This window comes from Narcine bancroftii, chromosome 6 (genome assembly GCF_036971445.1).
Source record: "Narcine bancroftii isolate sNarBan1 chromosome 6, sNarBan1.hap1, whole genome shotgun sequence".
Taxonomy (NCBI): domain Eukaryota; kingdom Metazoa; phylum Chordata; class Chondrichthyes; order Torpediniformes; family Narcinidae; genus Narcine; species Narcine bancroftii.
The window spans coordinates 172,837,574-172,861,363 of NC_091474.1; the positions used below are offsets into that span (position 1 = coordinate 172,837,574).

The 23,790-nt window shown below is 42.0% G+C and overlaps 1 protein-coding gene and 1 long non-coding RNA gene across 3 annotated transcripts in view; one reads left to right on the forward strand and one right to left on the reverse strand.

Annotated features, from left to right (window-relative positions):
• The window catches only part of cd2ap (CD2-associated protein), a 187,673-nt gene extending 187,404 nt beyond the window's left edge, over positions 1 to 269 (reverse strand). The window contains exon 1 of one of the 2 annotated variants that reach the window (XM_069886760.1): positions 5 to 269. In XM_069886760.1, coding sequence (XP_069742861.1) covers positions 5 to 8 — 4 coding nt within the window. In that variant the 5' untranslated portion in view covers positions 9 to 269. The remainder of the gene's footprint in view (positions 1 to 4) is intronic. The other variant, XM_069886759.1, reaches the window with a different exon arrangement.
• LOC138736753 (uncharacterized) overlaps positions 1 to 23,790 on the forward strand; it is a 52,644-nt gene that overhangs the window by 338 nt on the left and 28,516 nt on the right. The window contains exon 2 of the long non-coding RNA XR_011340555.1: positions 17,172 to 17,348. This is a non-coding gene — a long non-coding RNA (uncharacterized lncRNA). The remainder of the gene's footprint in view (positions 1 to 17,171; positions 17,349 to 23,790) is intronic.

Below are 23,790 nucleotides of genomic sequence, written 5' to 3' on the forward strand. Positions count from 1 at the left end.
TCACCCATGGCTGCTGGCTCTCGTTCTCCTTCCTGGCTTGCTATCCGCAGGCGGCACCGTCCATTCGGTGGAGTGGGAGACCGATCCAGCTGCAAACCCTGGTCGCTGCGGGGTTCGGCCGATCAACGGAGCGTGTGGGGCCACGGCATCGAGCCCGCGCCGCCTGCGATTTGCTCCCCGGAGTCGGGGCTGGGAGGAGGGAAGGGACGAGCGCGGAGTTGGCAAAGGGAGTCGGAGCAGTTTTCTCGCTCCGCCTCTTTCTACCTCTCCGCCCGCCTGCTGACTGGCAATTGAGTGATTGACAGGAGCAGGCGCCAGCCACAGGCTGCAGTTTTCCGGCTTGTTTTGCAAAGGATTTGAGAAGTGGTGGTGAGGACAACAGGAAGGGAAGTTTGCCCAAGTTCGTCTCCAGTTGTTTCCCTGAGGCTCAAGTGAAGGGGGGGGTTGTGTCTGCAAGGACTTGCAGGCATCCAATGATCTGAGACAATAAGCTGCATTTAACTCGGCAAACGCACAATTCTGGATTTTAACGCGTCGATGTTTAAAGGGCAATATTTGAAAACTTTTCTGGGTGCCAACGACTCCCTCGGAATTTGCATAATTGTAATGAGCTTGCAGCGCCTGGGAGCAATTTAGTGACGCGAATTGAGACTTAAATGATGCCATCATGCGGTTTTGTTTGCAAATACAGAATAAAGATTTGCGAAACAATTTTCTGTAAACACAGTGGCGCTTTTAAAGACACCCGTGGACTTTTTAAAGAGCAGTCAGAAAAGCGTGAATAAAATAAATTGCAACGTACGAATCGCAGAGAACCAATGCTAAAAGTCATCATTCCTTTCTCCAAAAAAAATGTAGCTGGGCACCGATTGAGGGGTTTTTTTTACGCAATGAGCTGGCAACAGGTAGAAGACGCCACTAAATAATGAGCCTATATGACTCTCAAAACAAAATCAGAAGATGAACCAGGGGACCAAAATGTCAAGTAATTGGGAGGGAAGCCTCTTTCCGCGAGGAATTCGAAGTTTGGTGAATGCAGTTGCGTTTCAGATTTTCTACAGTGAAAAAGATTTCACTGGCTGAGGAAAGAGAAGAAGAATGGGACATCGGAGTTAAAATAGGCTCAATGCAAGGTCAGGAAACCAAAAATTCATCATATAATCAGCCAATTAAAGAAGAAAACTCAGGCACAGACACCACAAAGCAGAAGGCGCGACCAACCTGCCCCCGACTGTACTCCTCAACGATAAATTCCACGACTAGAAAATATTCATCTCTCTTCATACCTGCGGAAAGCACCTCTCAGGAAGAATGAAATCCACTCTGACCTTTAATGCAACAGCACACGACTTTTTGAAGATCAAGACTTCAGATTCATCACCAAACTCGTGATGTACAGCCACCACAGTTTTCTGCCATCCTATATACTTCTTCGATATAGTCAGTGGGTTGTAGGTATCTTAAATTACTGGAGGTGCACCATAATGTTATGTCCACAAAATCCTCCAAATCCACTATCAGGATTTTACTTCCCTGGAAGCCTGAGGAAATTTTGCATGTCATCATTAAAAGTGTCCTGTGTTAAGAACCCCAGCAGCAACAGAAATTCACCAAGACAAATGATTACTTAAACAAAAGTTACTTTTAATTATCTTTAAACATGAAAACAGGATCAAACTCTAACTTATTACTATTAACTGACTTAACCTAACTTAACCCCCTTCTAATTCTAAGCGCACGTGCATGTAAGTTCAGAAAAGTTCTTTGTTTTGCAGTCCAATCTCACTTCTCATTCCTCAAAGTTCACTGGATGGAGGCAATTCTTACACTGTGCACAGAATTGAACATTTATAAAGTTCACTTAGGCTTTGGTGCTTGAAAGGTAAATGGTTACCATTCAGGAAGGTTCTTGTTGGTTTTCAGAGAGAGATTTGTTGTTTGCTGGACACAAACTGATTTTTTCTAATCAGCCACGTCAGTATCTTGCCAAAGAAACTTGCCCCATCAGGGTTTTCCAGATGATAACCTCTTTCTTTCTTATTTCAAGTGAAACATTAGAAGCCAGTCCTCTCTTCTTGTTTGGACCAGAAGAGATTTGACCAGGCTGAACTAAGCACTCACAACCTGTCTTCAAAATGGGGTTTTTCCACAAGCTTTCCAGCTTGTCCTGTTCCAGTCTCAGCTGCTGCTGCTGAACTGAATTCTCTCTCTCTGTCTCACTCAGAGAAAAGCCTGTTTGAGCAAAACCACATGATCCCCTTAGAACCGCAAGCAGCACTCAGACAGCCTGCGGTTCCAAACCTAATCCTCCGAGTTCTTTCGTCTGTTGCTTTTCAAAAGAACAATCCATTAGTGAAGTCCCTTGGGCACTCTTCAAAGTTTTTGCAAAGGCTCTCAAAGCTGGCCTGTCTGGCTTGAGCAGAGCTCCAGTATTTTAAATGAGATCTGTTTCGAAATGTTTGTATGTGACCTACAGTAAACTATCCTGCCTCATTTTATCTCCTAAAAACATATCTATGCATAGAAAATGGAATTAATTGATTCTGATATAACGGAGTTTTAAATGAAAACACATCCTTCGATCCTATACCATACCCTCATCAAATGATCCAATATCGATGTAAAAGCAAAGGATTCCATTTATATATAAAATGATGCATTGATCTTTCCTGTATCTAGTCCATTTCCACTTTAGCCCACATTGGAGGTTGATCAATATCAAATAATCTATTAATAAACTTCAACTGTGCTGCTTGATAATAATTTTGAAAATGTGGCAGTTGGAGGCCTCCCAAATCATACTGCCACATCAGTTTTTGCATAGATAGTTGAGATAGCTTACCTTTCCACATAAACAAACAGACTACTTTATTTAATTCCTTTAAAAACTTCCCTGGTATAGCACTAGGAATAGATTGAAACAAATATTGAATACAAGGATATATATTCATTTTTATACAACTTACCCATCCAATCAATGTTAATGTTTAAATCAGACTTAATCTTATGTACAGTTCTATTTGAAGGACTGGGACTCAAAGGGATTGATATCAGTGGAAGACTGTTTTGAAGTAGGTTAATTTCTCTCGTTTAATAGACTTAGAGAGAAGTTTGGTATATTACAGAATATTTCATTTGCTTATTATCGAGTATGTGATTTGCTAATAAAATGTTTTGGCCTAGAATTAATATTACCAAGTCAATCGAAGTTTGAGAAATTAGTCATTGATAAGGGAAAGAAAGGGTTTGTCTCAGAAATGTATTTGTTGTTACAACAAAACATGAAGGAAGTAGATATATTTAGAATAAGAGATAAATGGGAGAAGGATTTATCTATTCCTATTTCTGTGGAAGAATGGTCTGATATGTGTTTGGATAGCATTACAAAATTAATTAATGTAGGTTATAGTTTAGTTAATTATAATTTTCTGCATCAGTTATTTTTAACTCCTGAAAAATTAAAAATATATGGTTTTAGTGAGTCAGATTTGTGTTTTCGGTGTGGGAATCAGGTAGGTACTTTTTTACATTCAATAAGGGAATGTATACAAGTTAAGCCTTTTTGGGAGAAAGTAATTACATTTTTGCAAGATTTGTTCCAAATAGAATTATATGTTGATCCATGGGTGTGTTTATTGGGATGTATGAATACAATTACAGCAGGTTTATGATTGGAAAAACCTCAAATTGCATTTATCCGATTGGGTTTGGCGGTGGCTAGAAAATGTATAGCTGTAACCTGGAAAAACTATGTTGAATTAAGTATACAAAAATGGCATAAAGAAATTCAATTATGTTTGTACTTAGAGAAGATAACATATAATTTACAAAATAATTATCCTTTTTTTATTAAAATGTGGACTTTGTATTTGGAATGTATGGATTTAGATGTTAAGTAAAAATTTTATTTGTGTTTAAAGATGTAAATGGTTGACATACTGAGCATACTGAACCTATTGTGACTTCATGTAATTTTTTTTTGTAAGCTCCAAGGGGGGGAAGGTTGTAAGGGGTGAGATAGTTGGTAGGAGGAGGGAGGCAGGTTACAGGGGGTAGATTTCATTTTATTTTGTGTTTTATTTTCTGTATTCTGTAAAACTTTAAATAAATTTTTCAAAAAAACACATATCAAATACAATATAAAACACAACATATTCTGTCACACCTACCTGATTGTAATTAACGCATCATTTCAAGGGATGCTCGCTGGGAGAAGCTGCTGAACTTACTTTACTTGCGCTGGTTTTGGAAGATTTTTGCAGATGGGGTTGCTGGTCGGTCCAATGTTTTGCACTGCCTATTTTGTATATCTGAACAAATGAATTGGGAGCTTGATTAGCAGATCATGACTCTGGTCCATATTCAAAAAGTTAATACAATTAGAAAAGTTAAAAGGAGTCTGAACAAGTACTTGGATAAGAAAGACATAGAGGGATTCTGAATTAGTATGGGGAACTGGGATTAGCATAGATAGGCATCATGGTCGGTTTGGACAAGATTGGCTGAAAGGGCTCATTTTTGTGTTGTACAGTTCTATGGCTCTATTCTTCATTGTTTTCCCATCAACAATTTTATATCAACCCATTTTTTGCTAGGCCTGCTGCAGAAATTTCTTCCTCATTCAACTTGTTTTACTACTTACATCTGGATTGCTGTTAGTTCATGATCTGATTGCCATGATTGTTTTCATGGCATGCAATACTCTGACCACTTCATAAATCGCATCCAGAATGGTGACCTTCTTCCAAAGACATTTCAAGTGGTCTCACTATGGCTAACCAGGTAACTAACCAAGTTGACAATTCCTGTGAACAGATGCATTTACTATCTGTTCTGATGGCTGGTTTGTAAAAGTCATACTAGGTAATAAAAATTTTGATCAAATATTTCTATCCTCTGACATGAGAACATTTTTGTGAGAATGAGAAGGGATGTTATCCACTAGCCCTGCAGTGTTTTCTTGCATGTGCAGTGATTGGAAATGTATTTTAAAAAATCACTGTTTAAAAATGGATAGGTCCTGATGAAGAGGTAGGTAAGAGGAGGTGTCCAAGAGCTGTCATCTGGCTTCAGCAGTGGTTAGTGTCTTTGGCTTGGCTTCGCGGACGAAGATTTATGGAGGGGTAATGTCCACGTCAGCTGCAGGCTCGTTTGTGGCTGACAAGTCCGATGCGGGACAGGCAGACACGGTTGCAGCGGTTGCAAGGGAAAAATGATTGGTTGGGGTACAGACAAACTGAAGGTTTCAGTTCCTTTAAATTCATGTTTTGCTAATCAAGATTTTGACTTTAAGTGAGCTAGTTTCATTTCTTCTCTTAACTACACTTTTAGACTGCGGTATATTTTATAGTCTTGAATGCTAAATTATTTGGCATCAAACATTTTAATGAAGTCTTGAACACAGGGCAATGGCAGAGCCTGTGCAGGCAGGAGACATAATGATGATGATTTCAGCGTTTCTGAGTGTTCAGAATGATACGGGAGATGCTTGGTAAGGCTATTTGTGCTGTTGAAGCTCTTCAATCGTCCTTGAGATCTGAAAATCGCATAGGTGCAATCAGGAGAAGGTTCCTGCAAAGGTTAAAGGCAAGAAGACAGCAGTTAGCAGTCGAAAGGCGCGTGGAGCGTAAGCGCTGAAGATGAAGGTGAATGCTGCTGGTCAGTCAATTAGCTATGGTGACACATCGAACTCTCTGATAGTTGAACCGACTGCAGGGTGCTGAGTTCTGGAGTAATGTCCTCACCAAATTTGATGATGCTGAGTGGAGGAGACACTTTTGTATGTCGTGTGGCACCTTTCACTTCATGCTGGAACTCATAGAACCTCACCTGAAGGCGCATTGACCGGACTTGCAGCAATCATTGGAGCCTGGACTTTGTGCCACCCCTTGTGAGTATTGATCCATCAGTACCATCTTTGGAACAGGCGTCAGCACTGTGTGCATGGTGGTGCAGGAGGTGACTGCCGCCTTGAGGAAGTTCCTCGGTAAATGTTTAATCTCCCTGCCAAGTGGAACATGTCTCCAGGAGACCATTGATGGCTTCGCCCAAAGGGGATACCCAATGTGTGCTGGTGCCATTGATGGGTCACACAGTTCCATTATTACACCCAGCGTGGATGCTGCAGTCTATTACAATCGCAAAGGATGGCATTCGGTGGTTCTGCAAGTGGTGGTTGACCAGATTCTGGTGAGTTAAGCCTCTATTGGTGTACATCACATCACATTTCCAATGACTATAACTTCACTGTGTGATTTCCACTGTGATTTCCATTCATGTTATAGCTTCTCAGATGTGTTTGTGGGGTGGCTGGGCTGCACGCATGATGCCCAAGTGCTTGCCAACTCTCCTCTGTATGGAAAAGCTGAGGACCAGGGCAGATATTCTTCCCATGTGACGTGAGTGTTCACCCTTCAAAGCTCCGTGTTTCAATATGTTATGCCTGCTTGCTGTGTCAATGTTCAGGTGCATGAATTAACTACATGTCTGCATCGTTGTGCCTGCAGGTGTCCAAGGATGTTGAGGGAGTGGAGGTTCCAGTACATCTTGTGGGTGATGCGGCTTACCCCCTACGAAGCTGGCTGAGGAAGGGGTTCACACAGCACCGAGTACTGGATCAGGATCAGTGAAGATTTAACAAGGCCCTTAATTCAGCAAAGATAGTGGTGGAACATGCATTTGGCCGTCTAAAAGGCCACTGGCAATGCCTGTTCAAGTGTCTAGATATCTCTACCACCTTAGTCCCAGATGTTGTGTTTGCCTGCTGAGTACTGCACAATATATGTGAGATTAACAAAGAAGACTTCCCTTCAGAGAGGACATTGGTTGAAGCAGATGGTCCTGCTCCCAATAGCGCAGATTATGCTGTTCAGCGGGGCCAAGGGCACCAGGCCATCAGGTCCATCCTGTAAGGGTATGTCCCTGCTACCCAGCTCCCCATTTTCCACGACTTGTACCCCCCTCCACCCTCCCCACCCAATGTGGTGACGTGAGCCTGCTGCCTGGCACGTTATGAATGGGTGCAAATAAGTGAAACTTGTGTGCTTGTCAAAAATTTAATAAAATTTTATAAAAGACGTTCTTTGAGAAATCAATATGCTTCATAAATATCTGAGGTAGATATCTCAACGTTAACATTTCACATCATTCTTAAACTTGAAGAAAACCATGGAATGGACAAATAACAGTGGAAATCCACTCCACACTTGAACACAGCAGATCAAAGATTAAAACAGTAAACACAACAAACACAACCACCCGGCACCACCGTAGCATCTCACTGCTGAATGTTTCCATCCTTAAAGTGTCGCACAGAACATTGCACTTATGAGGGGCTTCCTGAACAACAAAAGTGAACAGCGAGTTAGCAGCATTAAGGATGTTTAGTCCGACACAAACCTCATTCCAGCATTGAGAGGAACGAGTTGGAGGTGGGGGGGAATGATGAGGCACCGGTACCGGACCCCAGCATCTCAGTCATGCCAAAGCGTCCACAACTGTGATGACCTGGTGTGGAATGAAATGGCATACTGGATGGAGGGTCCAGGTACATGGGATGAGGCTGACCATATGCCTGTGGGAATGGGGATGGGGAGGCCTCCAATCGCGTGACAAATCTGTTGAAGATGACTGACTGCCTGTCCATTGCGGCACTCAGTCCCCGCAGGGAAGCCGCAAACTCAGACATCGACTGGGCAAGCTTCTCCACTTTGGAGTGGAGCGTTGCTTCCTCGTCCTCCCTCTGGTCGGCGAGCATGTCTCTCTCGTGATCCAGCACCTTCTCTGCACGCTGGTGGTCTCTCTCACTGTCCTCCCTGTCAAATGCCAACATCATTGCCTGCAGCTCCTTCATGAGAATCTACCCCTTCGTCAGTCGTTGGCACTTGCGTCTGGGACCAGGGGCTGTGGGTGGAAACAGGAAAAGTGCATCAGCATTGGACTTAAGTGCTTCTCCATAAACACAACCTCAATGCTACTGTACCTGTGTTCTCTGTTGAGAGTGCCGCCTCATCACTTCCAGGGACAGTGACCTCTGCGTTTCCTCTCTCGGAGGCATCCAAATCCGTGGCTGCTGGGTCCTCGGCGGTGGCCTCCTCCTCCTGGACTGGCATGTCTCCTCTATTGCTGCTGTGTGAACCCTGAAATCCCTCAGGGATGAGCTTTGGGGATTCAAGGGTCTCCAGAGCGCTGGCTACATTCAAGGAAGTAGCTGAGCAGCTAGCCCCCAGAGAGTGTGGCACTGGTCGAAGTACTGCCACTCCTTGCGCCCATTGCCACTCCTGTTGTTGTCCAGGACTGCATGGAATTTCATCCTCATGCTCTTGACCACCTGATTTTTACTGTGCTTGTGCCCTTGTGCTGCAAGCATGCCATACAGCCGCTCAAAAGTGGGACCATCCCTAACTGTCCCAGTGAGCTCCTTTTCCTGGGATTCCTGAGTCAGATGGTCTAGAAGCAGTCTTGCCTCTTCTTCAGATCAATGGCCTTTCTTGGAGCCATTGTTCAAATGCACTGTTTCCCTGCACTGCTAAACAAAACGACTGAATCTGCACTAGCCTGCCTGCACAATGTGCTTCAAGATTTGCGCCAGGCGTCTCAGGCTGATGACATCACTGCCACGTCAGCAGCCTGACCTTTTAACATTCGCTTTCAGCCAGCTGCATTCAGGTGGCTGGGGGAGCCACTGAACTGACTATCCCTCTCAGAGGAGGGTTACGTAGCTCACCTCAAAAGCACCTCCTGCACATTCAGGTGGCCTCAAAACAGCCGCATATTGCCTAAACATGCGGCTTTACATGCGGGGCAATTGGCCACCTGAAAGTGCCTTTAGAGAAACACAAAGGACTGCAGATGCTGAAATCTTCAGCAATCAATGAGATGCTGCAGGGACTAAGCAGGTCAGGTTGTATCCATGGAGAGAAATAGACAGTTGTTTTGGGTCAGGACTCTTTTTTGAAACTGAGATAGGAAGGAGAGATATAAGGCATAAAGGAAAATGTCTTCAAATATTTATTGATTAAACCTTTCCAGCATTGCTTCATTCAGATCTTCTTCATTAATTTTGTATTAGACTTGACACTAAAGAGTTTGATACGTAAGAAATAAGCTCCATTTTTTTTAAAAAAGTCACAAATGATTTGTCACAAATAGCATATTCGTTTTAGAGTTGATTTATATTGCTATAGTTTAAGATTTCTTAAGCACTCAATAAAAACATTATTTTCAATGGCAGTAACCTAATTTGCAAGATTCCATTTGCCGTGGTTCACAAATATATTTACAGTACAGAAGGATCCTCTAGGAAAAAAAGTGCTATTGGGTAATGAATGAGCTTCAATAAACTTGAAAGAGTCATTAACTTGCTGGACTCTTAACTGTAGTTACCACATTTTTTCCATGTTCCCTGGAGACGAATTAGGTTATTTTTAAACCTGGTGGTGGTAGGCACAACAAAAGAGAGAATCTGATTAACCAAAAAGTTGGAGAAGGCTTTTAGACTGAGGTTTACAAGATTAATTTGATGATAATGTCCCAAGGATTGAAGGCTATGCTATTCAAGGAATTTAAAGAGAAATGGAATTACTGGTGTCGAGTGCATAAAAAGATTGTAGAAATAATGAAGGCCCTGGCCATACTGAATTTTCTTAATCATGTACATCAAATGAGACTCATATTTATGGCAAAATGCTGAAAATATGCTATCAAAATTGCATTGGACGTCAATGAATCAGGTTATTTCTTGATGAACTGATAACCATACTGAAAGTGTGACAGTTAAGTGGTGGGTTGAAAAGCCATATAATTTATTTGCATCACAGAGTTTTCTGTGATAGAATGGTCCAGATTCCTGAGAAAAGTTACCAGTCATAAATCATGTAATGAAACTCAGTGCAAATTTCAAATACCAACATTATTTTCCCATTTTGTTTCCTATCATCACCTAATGACTGAGAGGCTTGATAATCTAAGCCAATTCTGCAGCATAATTAGATGCTAGGAAATTACATGAGAATAGCCCAATGTGACCTATAATTTCCTTTAGCTTCCTGTGGTGAAATATTTGGCTCTGGCTCAATGGAACAGCTGAAACCTGTAGATAACTGTTTGATCGTTGTAGGTATAAATATGCTCCAAGGGGAAAGTTTAAATTTTTGCTTAATATTTAATACTAAATAACATATTTTCATTTAGCAAAAACTAAATCTATAAGAAAAAATGTATTGGTGCAGAAGTTGAAATTTGTCTGAGGATGCCATTCTTTTTATAGACAATAAGATTTGGCTTGTTGTTTTTTTGGCACATGTATTACAACAGGTTGTCCAGGACATAGAACCATAGAGCATTGCAACGTAGAAACAGGCTCCTTTGGCCCTTCTATTTTTTTTGCACTCAGTCCATAGTCCTCCATACATCTACCATCCACGTCCCTGACCAAATCCTTCTTAATATGTAAAATTGAGCCCACATTCACTGCTTCAGCTGACAGCACATTCCACACTCCCACCACTCTCTGTGTGAAGTAGTTCTGCCTCATGTTCCCACTAAACTTTCCCCCTTTCACCCTTAACTGGTGTCCTCTGGTTTATATCTCATCTACCCTCAGTGGAAAAAGCCTCTCTACATTAACTCTGTCTATCCCCCTCATAATTTTAAATACCTTTATCAAACCTCCCTTCATTCTTCTACACTCCAAGGAAGAAAGTTCTAGCCTGTTTCAACTTCCCTGTAACTCCATTCCTGAAGTCTGGGAAACATCCTAGTAAATCTTCTCTGCACTCTTTCTATTTTATTGATATGTTTCCCCTAGTTAGGTGACCAAAACTGCACACAATACTCCAAACGTGGCCTCACCAATGTCTTATAGAACTTTACCATAACATCCCAACTCCTGTACTCAATACTTTGATTTATGAAGTCCAAAATGCCAAAAGCTCTTTTTACAACCCTGTGACACAACTTTCAGGGAATTATGTATTTGTATTCCCAGATCCCTTTGTTCCTCCACCCTCCTCAGTGCCTTATTATTTACAGTGTATGTCCTTTCTTGGTTTGTCCTTCCAAAATGCAACACTTCACACTTGTCTGCATTAAATTCCATCTGCCATTTTTCAGCCCATTTTTCCAGCTGGTCCAGATCCCTCTGTAAGCTTTGAAAACATTCTTCACTGTCCACAATACCTTCAATTTTAGTGTCATCTGTAAACTTGCTGATCCAATTTACCACATTATCATCCATCCCAGCACCAATCTCTGAAGCACACCATTTCTCAAGGGCCTCCAGTCTGAGAAGCAATCATCCACCACTACTACTCAATGGGTTCTTCCAACCAGCCATTGTTGAATCCACTTCACAATGAATATCTTGTGTCTGAGCCTTCACAGCACCCAGTACATCACAGGCAAAACTCTACCTAATATCAAGAAAAGCTATATGGAACACTGCTGTTGGAGAGCAGTAGCAATCATCAAGGATTCACACCACCCAGGATGTGCTCTTTTCTCACTGCTGCCAGCAGGAAAGGGGTATAGGTGCCTCAAGAATCATACCACCAGGTTCAAGAACAGCAGACACCCCTTCACCTTCGGACTCCTCAACAACAAACTCAGTGAGAGATTCATTTGCACATTATTTATTACTATTTTTTTCTGTATTGCACAGTTTGTTTGCATTTCTTTTTGTTTACTCTTTTCTTGAGGACAGTTTACAGCTACCAATAAGAAATTCTGCCTGGTCCACAGGAAAACTGTCTGGGTTGTATGTGATGTCATGTATGTACTCTGGCAATGAATTTGAACTTTGAAATAGTACAATTCTCTGTTTGTACATTTTATGCCATTCTCCCAATCAATAATTGAAGATTTGATGTTACAGGATATATTTGGAAACTCTGGAAGCAATTTATTGTGAATGTATTTTTTTTAATAACTCCATTTTGAAAGGGAGAGACTGAGAGTAAATCACTCTGAACTGCACTCACGTTTAATCCAATGTTACCAAAATGTCTCCTTTTTGAGTTAAATGTATTTGTTACATTGAAAGTGGGAGTAGCAGCACAGCAAATTAAAACAAACATAAAAGAAGTAGGTAATGAACCACTATTAAAAAAGTACAAACAAATGTCTTCATTGAGCTTGGATGTGGCAATCCTGTCCCACGGATGCTCCTGTCATCTGGAACATCAGTTGTTGAAGTGCTGACTCTTCTAGGAAATTTACCTCCTTCAGTCTACATCCATCCACAAGCAGATATTAGCACTAGAGGATCTACACCAGTGGTTCTCAACCTATCTCTTTCCACTCACATACCACTTTAAGTATACCCTATGCCATAGGTGCTCTGTGATTTGTAAGGGATTGCTTAAGGTTGTATATTGGTGGAAAGAAAAAGTTTGAAAACCACTGTACCTTATTGACTCGTTATGTGCACAGTTTCATAACTCCAAAGGAAATGGGCCAATGACAATTTTTCTCAAGCAAAATATTTCAGTAACAATTGGGTGCAGAGCAGTGATTCTCAACCTTCCCTTCCGACTCACATATCATCTTAAGCAATCCTTTACTAATCACAGAGCACCGATGGGATAGGGAATACTTAAAGTGGTATGTGAGTGGAAAGAAAAAGGTTGAGAACCACTGATCTACATGTCATGATCAATAAACATATATCACTAGTGATGCTAGGCTGCAGCTGGGCGGTTGGGGAAGGGGGAAAAGGCTGCAAGCAGGTGGGGGGGGATCATAATAACTCATTGGTGGGGGGGGGGGGGTTAATGTCTGCGATCGCCCCTACCTTGGCACTGACCCTGGTAAAGCTGATCGATTTTCCTCCTTAATGAGTTTTTATGATAATAAAACAGCTTCATGTAATTACAGATTTATTTAATTACCTGTATTTAGATTCCCGAGCTTCCATGATGGAATTTTAGCTCTTGCATCTGCCTCAGTGATCCTGGCTGTTGGTCCAAAAAGGCTCTGCACCTGGAGTATTTTTCCAGTTGATGACTGCAAAGCTATTCAATTGCAGAAATAAATGAGCTAGGACAGTGGCTTTTGGGACTGGGTGAGTAGAGTGGCAAGAAGGCTGAAGACAACTCTGCCTCTCAAAGTCAAGATAGCATCTGCTTGGAGTATTCAAGATGTAGGACACCACTAAGCTATGGATGGAACCCATCACTTGGTGCATGATTGAGAAAATGATCTCCATGAGATCCATAACAGGATCTATAAGGCATCCCCTTATGCTCATCCATACACTCTGCAACAGATTTAGTATATACTGTCCCCTGATGACTATGCACCTATGGTAAACTATCTCAGTGGTTTAGACCTGAAGAAACAACATGGGGACATACATCCTTGAGTCTAGCTTCCAAACTGAACATGCTGCCATTCTCTAAGCCTGTCTGCTAACTTTCCCTCGCCACAAAGATTGATTTTCTCCTTCTGAATTGATGTAGATATCCTCTCATCTTCAGCATTAAATTAAAAAAAAGTCAAGAATTAGTCTAGATGTGAAAGGAGAAATGAGAGAGAGAGTGCTGTACACAGATAAGTTGAAAGACGTTACAGAAAGAAGTAGTGTTGCAGAGAGAGGGAGGTGGATTATCACAGACACAGGTCTCTCACAGAAGAGTCTCACACAGAGGAGAAGGCTCTCACAGGCAGCGGAATAATGTCACTGTGAGAGAGGGGAGAACGTTACCGTGGGAGGGGGAGATCAACACCATGAGAGGGGGAGAATGACATGGTGAAAGGGGGAGAATGTTACAGAGGGCTGGGGAGCCTCATGCAGAAGACTAGCGGGAGTCTCGCACAGAGGGTGGGGGGGGGGGTTTATTCCTCAACAGAGGGGTCTGCATTGCACAGAGAATGTGAGGATCCAACACAGAAAGTGGGGGAGCTGCTCACAGTGAAGGAGCCATACATTGAGATGGAGCTCACACCGAGGTGGGGGAGGGGGTAGCTACACATCGAAGGTGGGAAACGCACATGGGGGGAGGAGCCATGCACAGGGTGGGGAGAGGGGGCAGCCATGCACTGGGCTTGATAAATTTGGATCACAGGCTGGATCTGGCTCGCAGGCCATAGGTTGCCCACCCCTGCTTTAAAACAGTTTTATCAAATGATCTCTTGGCATACTTCAGTAGATCCCCAGTATATTGATCAATATTTATCTTGATCAACAGTTCCATAACAGATTTCTTATTACTGTATTATTGTGTGAAAAATTTCCTCCATACAAATAGGTAGTCACATAATAAGAGAGATCACATTTATAAACTATGTAACTGGCCTTAAAGCACCAGATATAAATGCTCAATAATGCTTTGATTATAACATGCCCTAACCCTTGCACACCCTTCTTTACATGATTAAATCTGACCGATACCAGCAAGGGCGGGATATTGAGCTTAATTCATTGATTTTTGGCAATTAAATATACCAAAAACAGGCTTAAATAGGGAAGGCACTTTTCAATGTTGAGATAAACAAACCTCAATTCAATTGAATATTCCATGATTTCAAATCTTGACCACTTTGAGGGAAGTGATCTTTTGAATTATGAAACTGATTACAAGTATTTACACACTGCAAGTTTGGTTTTCTAGCTGCAAGCTTTACTCCCATGATCTGGCTCACATTCAGATGTCTGTGGCTTTCCCAAGTTTTCCCTATAGCCCTCATCAGAAAAGTTTTAAAGCCCTCTACTTCCATCTGCAACAAAGATCGAACTGGTTCCTCTCCACCAACATTCTTGTCTGCCCTTTCAGATCTCATTGTAATCTTGAATAACTTTGCTTTTGACTCTTCTCACTTCAGAAAAATCAAAGCTGAAGCCATGAGTACTTACATAGGTCCTAGCTCTCATTTCATGTGATACTCATTTTAGAAGCAAATTATATTTTGGATGGAAGATTGGTGACAGTATTAACCTTCAGAACCCATGGGTTTTTGTGCTGTCATAAATTTAAGATCTTGATAACAAATGTCAAAGCTTCTACTTCATTGAAATTTATTTGAATTAAACAATAAACAAGTTGCCAATGCACAGGGCAGGAAAAGACCACAAAACACGGCCAACGCCATCATGGCCATCAGTTTTCACTTCATTAAGGATATCTACAAGAAGACAGTTTCTCAAGAAAACAGCCTCTATCATCAAGAACTCTCATCACCCAGGCCACGCCCTCTTCTCACTGCTCCCATCTGGAGCCTGAAGACAAACACCCAACAGTATAAAAACAGCTTCTTCCCCTCTGCCACCAGACACTACCACATTTTTCTTCTGTACTTACTTTTCAAATGTAATTTATAGCAATTTTGCACCTGTAATTCAGCCACAAAACAAAAAAAATTTCATGACACATGTTCATGATAATAAATTCTGATTCTGATAACCATAAAAAAAATACAGAGGATCTCAGGGTATAATTGTAGTGATAGCTCTTTCACGATTAAACTCTTAGCTCACCGCTCATAGTATTGGCAAAATAAGATATCGGTTTTCTTTCAAAGAAGCAAAATCTGATGTGCCTCTGAGTGAGAATGTACTTATTTCACATCATTACTCCAATATTATAGGTATCTTGCAGAATATAAAAGAGCCTGCTTACTCAGCTACATTTTTCAGGGAACCAGGCCATGAATGGGCACTTCACTTAACTGATCAGAAGGCTGAAATCCCTGGTTTGATGGATGATACCATTGGAATTAATTGTCTTACTGGTGTTTTATCCTGTCAGGTATTAGCTGCTGGGAATTCCTTCATGACAAACAATATCAGACCATATTGAAGATTCTGAATTTTGCTCTGCCCAATTCAAAGTTGTGAATTGGGGGTCAGTCTTGAATTTGATATTTCTGCTCCCGTGGGCTGAGCAGTAAATACCCCTGAGGCAACTTCACTGGTTAGCTGCAGATTTATCATTTTGTCAGGCACTGCAATAAGAATTTGGAGTTTTGTCTTAAAAATTAGACTATTGTTAAAAGGAAGCATTTTGTGTTTTTAATCATTAATAAATGCTTTGTCAAAGTTTAGCAGTTTTAGAGTTCAGCATCAAAGCAGTGACAAGCTTCCAACTTGATTGGTTTTTCTCTGATTCCATTTCTGTTTGCCCCTTCTGCTACTCTGAGATCTTTAACAAGAGTTCTCCTGAATACGGACAGATATTCAGCTATGAGTTATACCTAAATTGGCATCATAATGTAATTTTTTTTTTAAACTGGAGACGATGAAAATCTAAAATAAAATAAAAAGGGACAAGGCTGGAAATACTCCCCAGGTTAGGCTGGACCTGTTGGAAGAAAAGCAGTTAAAGTTTCAGATTGCAAACCCTTCATGCCCACAGATGTGGTTCACCTGCTGAGTATTTCTAGCATTTTATGTTTTTACTTTGCTGCCAGTTTATTGATATCAATAGGCACTAGCTGTGTTAAATCCACTAAGTACATTCATAAGAATTTAAGAAACAGGAAAAAAAAAATACCCCAAGTCATTAAATAATGTTTAAGTTTATTGTCATCTGATTACACAAGTACAACCCAACAAAACAGCATTCTCTAGTCCTCAGTGCAAAACATGCTAACACACAACCACACAGACAAAAAATGCATTTGCAGAACAAATATTTCATTTATACAAATAAATAAATAATGTTTTGTACATATGAGAGTCTCAGATGGTTAGTGTGAGCAGTTCCTTTGGTCATTCAGCATCCTCACTGCCTGTGGGAAGAAGATATTCCTCAGCCTGGTGGTGCTGGCTCTGATACTCCTGTATAGGTGTAGCTGAAAGATGCTGTGAGCGGGGTGGAAGAGGTCCTCAATAGGCCTTTTTATAGTGGAAAAAAAGTGATTATAAAGGCAGATATTTTCCACCTTTACATCGCTTCACTTACTTTGTTGAAAGCTCTGAGGGCTGATTCAGGGATAGATTCAAAGGCGGAGCAACTCCCTGCATATTCTCCATGAAGGCAACGCCACTGAAAGTGGCTGCGAAGGAGCGGGCAGATGACATTGATAGTAAGTGCTTTGTTTTAAGCACTTATCGAAGTTTAGCAATTTTAGGGTTTTAAAGCCTTCAGTATGGTCAGATACTTAATTTAATGTATATTTTTGTAGATTTATTTTTACAAATTACCTGTTTGACTACAGTATTTTGTTCTTTTCAGTGGGAGAGAATGTCTATATTAATTTTTCACTTGTCGGCATGTATGGATGATGTCACGGTGACAGATGGCACTACTGCACCACTCGCCCCACCTCCCTCAGCTCCAGAAGAAGGCTTTTAACACTTCTCAGTAAGAAAGCAACACTGGATCAGCCTTATAGGCCTGGTCCACAAAAAGGTAAATTCAACTTTTTTTTTTGTTGAGTCGGCGGCATTGAACCATAAAAAGGCATAATGATTTTATGTGCCCTCTTCAGACAACGATCCCGGTAGATCACGTTGATGGGGGAGGGGGGGGAGGGAGTCTCCAGTGATCCTCTCTGCCACTCTTACGATCCTGTGGATTGATTTCTGATCCATTTCTCTGCAGCAACCGTACTGCATTCTGATGCAGCCGGCCAGGACGGTCTCAATAGAGTTCCAAAATAGTTTGACATTATGGTGGCTGATAGCCTTGCACGCTTCAGTCTTCTAAGGAAGGGCAGTCACTGTTATGCCTTCCTCACAACTGAGGAAATGTTGAGTGTCCACTGGTTAAGTGAACTCCAAGGAACTTGGTGCTCTCTCTACTACAGAGTTGTTGATGTGTAGTGAGGGTCATCATCCCTGGTCCTCCTGAAGTCCACGATCATCTCCTTTGACTTGTCCACATTGAGTCACAGGTTGTTACTCTCGCACCATTTCGTGAGATTTTCTACAGGGGTACAGTGCTGCTGGAGCTCATCGGATCACCGCTCTGCACATCTGTAAAAAATGACAAAATAAACAAGGAGGGAATGTTAACTAGTGGGGAACTTAACAGTGGCCGCATATTAAATACAGAGGATTTTACGGAAGTGCATGTTGGGGTGGGGAATAAAGAGAGGGGTGATGGCAGGGGAAAAATACCACTAATAACTAATCGGCACAAATGAATTCTACTTTGCTTTCCTGATAAATTTGTCCCAAAACCCTTCCTCGCTGGGCTTGGGCTCGGAAGTGAAACCCTTGATAGCTGAAGGCTTCGTCACATCAAGAGCTAAAGCCACCACAACAATCGGCATCACCATGATGAGTCATCCCCGCTGGGAGGAGGTGGTGGCTGAGGGGATAACTGGCTGCAGATTGGGTGCCCGTCAATCATATCAAGGCAGGGTTCACCTTATTCATGCTACTACAAGGTAACAGAGAGAGAGAAAAAAAACAAATTAGGAAGATTGTGTATTTTGTATAATAATATGAGTGGTATAAATCAGATTTGTGCTGGAATTATTCCCTGGTATCCTGGTAGGATCCACCCACGTTGGTCAGAGGTCAGATTTGAAATGGGAGTAGTGAGGGCCGTGGAAGGAGTGAGGCTGGCAGCATCCCTGTTTTTGGCTGTAAGATGTCTAGAGCAAAAGGTAAAACCAGGAGGAAGAAGTTCGACTACATGGCTGATTGGAAAAAGTTGAAGAAGAAGATGGTGAAGAAAGAGGCTCCCCGGATCCAGTGGTGAGTGCTGTGGGCTGAGCTGACACGTGAATCTCTTACACTGCTGGTAACTTATAAAACGTATTTCAAGGAGAAAATAATTCAAACGGCAAATAAAACACCTTGCTTTTAGTTTATGGAATTTGATTTGCAAATGAGGTGGGGCAGGTGGGACATAGATAATTCCTCTGATCATCATACCACTGGTATCCCCACCTCTGGGTTTGTCCTGCCTGAGTAATGGAACATACTCGAACATTACAAGACCCTACTACGTTTGACCGTCAGCCTTGGTTCTGTGAATGTGACTGTCAGTGTTTTGCTTGAGTAGGATTGTTCTGATTTGAACACCAATTTGCCCACGAGGAAGACTTTGTAAGGTTAATTTGGCTGGGAGGGGATTAGAATCTCTGAAATTTAGTTCGGTGGGAGCCAATGGGTACTTATCCTGCTTCTTCTAGTTAATTGAACCTATAATTAATTTTGAAAGGGGAGGTAGGGTTGTGCTTCAGAAGAGTCCCAAAGTAAATAAGTCCAACATTTTTTCAGGACCACTGTTATTATTAGAAGACCAGACAACATTGCATTATGGATTTTTTTTAAAAACATTCTTCATGTTTCCTTTGCCCTATCCATGCTTTGTTCTCTTTCTATCAGAGGTTGAGTGACTCCCAGAGCCTTCGTTGCCTCTTTGGAATGAATGCCCTTGTTATTTGGCATGAGCACCCTTCTAAACAAATTTAAGTGATACTAGCTGTGCCATCTGGAAAACATGTCAAAATTACCAAGATTAAACACAAGGAGTTGCAAGGAGGAGAATTGTGTGACCACCCCTATAGATAAAACTCAAAAGCTCTGTTGTCCAGACTTTACATCACTTCCCTAAGCATAACATCTACCATGACTTCAGAGATGCATAGAATCCACTGTGAATTGATAGTTTGTATTTGGAATTGTCTTGCTCAAAGAAGACAAAGGGTAGTGGTGGAAAGATGTTATTCTGATTGGAGGTCCATGACCAGAGATTAGTGTTGGGACACCTGATCTTTGTGATGGATTTATCAATGACTTGGATGAAAAGGTAAGTGAGTGGGTTAGTAAGTTTGCAGATGACACCAAAATTGATGGAGCTGTTGTACAGTGTAGAAGGTTATCCAAAAATATAACAAGATGTAGATCAGTTACAGATGGAGCAGCGCAATGACAGAGTACTCCTGTAGACATTTGAAAGAGTAGTCAACAACGTGCCACATCTCCTCAGACTTCTTAGAAAGTTGAGGCTTTGGTATGCCTGGATTGTTTGCAATTCTGATCACCCTCTTACAGGAAGAATGTGTAGGGTTTGGAAAGGGCACAGAAGAGATTAACCAACGTGCTGCATAGATAAAAGGATATGATCTATGTGAAGAGATCAGACAAATTTGAATTGCTTTCTCTGGAGCATCAGAAGCTGAGAGGAGACCTGACTGAGGCAAAGACAGAATAAACAGATATGAATTTAAAGTGAGGAAGTGAAAGTTTAAAGATATATAGGGAAAGGATTTTACAAAGAGATTGAAAGATGTCTGGACATGCTGACAAGGCTCATGGTGGAAACAGATACTACTAGCATTTAAGAGGTTTCTAGATAGCTGAATACGCAGGAAGTCAAAAGATATGAATCATGGGCAAGCAGCAGTGTTGGTTTAATTTGGCATCATATTTGGCACAGACATCTTCAGTCAAAGGGCCTGTTTTTGTGCTGCACTCTTCCACATTTTATGTTTAACATCACAATTTCTGGCACCTTGCTGTTTCCCATCAATCTTCTCCAGGGATTGGATGTTGCCAAATATTGATCCACCAATGGTGAGCAAAAGCCACATTCAATTGGAGTTAATCATGTCCTGACTGATAATGTTTAGATTATCCTGACGGATGAAATGCCCAGTTCCTCCACTGGAATGTTTTGTCGACTCATTATCTGTGAGATACACAGAATGTCAAACTGCCAAAATGTTTGGCCTGGAAGTCAGCCTGAAGAAAACTGAGGTCCTCCATCAGCCAGCTCCCCACCATGACTACCAGCCCCCCCACATCTCCATCGGGCACACATAACTCAAAACAGTCAACCAGTTTACCTATCTCGGCTGCACCATTTCATCGGATGCAAGGATAGACAACAGACTCGCCAAGGCAAATAGCGCCTTTGGAAGACTACACAAAAGAGTCTGGAAAAACAACCAACTGAAAAACCTCACAAAGATTAGCGTATACAGAGCTGTTGTCATACCCACACTCCTGTTCGCTCCGAATCATGGGTCCTCTACCGGCATCACCTACGGCTCCTAGAACGCTTCCACCAGCGTTGTTTCTGCTCCATCCTCAACATTCATTGGAGCGACTTCATCACCAACGTTGAAGTACTCGAGATGGCAGAGGCCGACAGCATCAAATCCACGCTGCTGAAGATCCAACTGCGCTGGGTAGGTCACGTCTCCAGAATGGAGGACCATCGCCTTCCCAAGATCGTGTTATATGGCGAGCTCTCCACTGGCCACCGAGACAGAGGTGCACCAAAGAAGAGGTACAAGGACTGCCTAAAGAAATCTCTTGGTGCCTGCCACATTGACCACCGCCAGTGGGCTGATATCGCCTCAAACCGTGTATCTTGGCGCCTCACAGTTCGGCGGGCAGCAACCTCCTTTGAAGAAGACCGCAGAGCCCACCTCACTGACAAAAGACAAAGGAGGAAAAGCCCAACACCCAACCCCAACCCACCAATTTTCCCTTGCAACCGCTGCAATCGTGTCTGCCTGTCTCGCATCGGACTTGTCAGCCACAAACGAGCCTGCAGCTGACGTGGACATTACCCCTCCATAAATCTTCGTCTGCGAAGCCAAGCCAAAGAAGAAAGAAACACAGACTGTGTGTTCATATCTTCTATTTAACTTTCATTTGCTCCTTATTTTAATTTTTACTGATACAATTTTCATCCAACCAAACAAATAACTAATCCAGAGCCTCAAAAGCATTAGGCTGAGAAAGAACATGCATTGCTTGGCTTCCAATTACAAATAGGATAACTTAATGACCACAATCACTAAGCTTTCAATTGATTCCACACAAGGTGCTCAGATGAAATCCTGTAAAGATAAAAAGGAGGCACAAGTGTTTGCCATGTTTATTGTTTGTGTGGGTGTGTGTATATGTGGGGGGGGGGGTGTATGTGTGGGGTGTGTATGTGTGGGGAGGTGGAGTGTGGGTGTGGGGGTGTATGTGTGGGGGGGTGTATGTGTGGGGTGTGTATGTGTGGGGAGGTGGAGTGTGGGTGTGAGTATGTGTGTGTATGTGTGGGGGGGTGTATGTGTGGGGTGTGTATGTGTGGGGAGGTGGAGTGTGGGAGTGTGGGTGTGGGGGTGTGTGTATGTGTGGGGAGGTGGAGTGTGGGTGTGGGGGTGTGAGTATGTGTGTGTATGTGTGGGGGGGTGTATGTGTGTGTATGTGTGGGGGGGTGTATGTGTGGGGTGTGTATGTGTGGGGAGGTGGAGTGTGGGAGTGTGTGATGAGAGAGAGAGAGAGAGAGAGAGGCATTAAACAAAGCTGCCACTGCTCTCTCCCTTGAAGCTTGATTATAAACTGGCAAGTGAGTATATTCAAAGAAAGTTATCAAAGCTGTTTTTCCCTTTTAAGAGATGGATTCTCCAGATAAATACATTTTCCATTTTAGGTGCAGCTTTTCATCCTTTCAAGATGGATTCTCCAGATAAATACATTTTCCATTTTAGGTCCAGCTTTTCATCCTTTCAAGATTTGATTAAAGATCCTGAATCAAAATCAGCTGCATGACAAACATAAGTTTGAACTGGTTTCACCATTGCCACTCACTTTGATTACACAATTAGGCCAAAGTAATATATAATAATATTTCTTATTTTTATGACTATTGTTGTTCTGAGCTGGATCAGAAATGCAACTAAGGTACTAGGTTCAGAAATAAAAATAGAAAAGGAAACAGTTGACATTTCAGTCTCAGAATCCTTCCTAAGAGAGAAACAAGTTTTTCTGGTTTGCAGAGAAGCTGGGGCAGGACAATGAGGAGAAAAAAAGGGAGTTTCTCTGATAGACTGAGCCAGATTACCTAAGGTGGCAATCAAAAGGAAGTTAGCCAAGAGATAGATCTGGACATGTTAACAAGGCTCAAGGTTCATTTATTGTTATGTAAATATGTAAAACAATTGTTTTGTCCATTGTTTGGCCTGTAAAGGCACACAAGATGCCACCAATAGTCCAGTACCATGAACAAGAAAAGAAAGAGAAACAGAGAATCCCTTCAGAGATGTTGAGTGTCCACGGATCCTGCCCCCTCTGCTGGGCCCTGTGCTCCTATAGCCTCTGTAATTCCTGCTTGGTCTCTAGTCCATACCAGCAGTAAACCCAAATCTAAGGTTTCCAAGTCACTCACCTCGGCAACTGGCTCCAAACCTCTGATGTGATTAAGAAGCTCTAAGAGCCCATGCTCTCTTGGAGCCCTGTTCTCCATCAGCATCCTCAAAAATCTCAGTCCCAGTACCTGGTTCTCCAAAGCCAGTCACCAGCTGTCTGTGGGCTCATGCAAAGCTCAGGAATGTGTTATTGAGCCCCTTGAATCTGTTCTGTTGGGGGTGTGCCATATGATGACGTGGGGTTAGACTGCAAATCCCTACTCTCTTCGAAAAAGTTGAAAAAAAAGTTGAAAAAGTGAAAGAAAAATAGAAGAAGTGTCGGAAGACTTGGAGAATAATTTAAAATGGCACCAAAGAAAGAAAAAAAAACCCAGCTGTAATAATACAAGACATTGTGCAAGAAAAAGAACAAGATAAAGAAGAAAGGCCTACCTTGAAGAAGGATCCAGGAGCTGTCCGGAAAGTACTGCCCAAGGGAGTCAGGCCAGGGGCTGGGAGACCTTGGACACTGCTGTGCAGGGTCTCCCCCGACAATGCCTGCCTGCTATGGGTGAAGAAGTGACTCTGCTCATGTGCAAAAGCAAAACTGAGGCAATTTAAAAAAAAAGACTTTAGAGGCTTCCAGTTCCAGTGGTCAAGAAGAAGAACAAGAAGAAAATTTTGAACAAGGAACTATGGCTAAAAAGGTGGGAAAGTGAAAGAGTCCTTTATATTTACAGCTGGGATGAAAAATTATATGGAGAA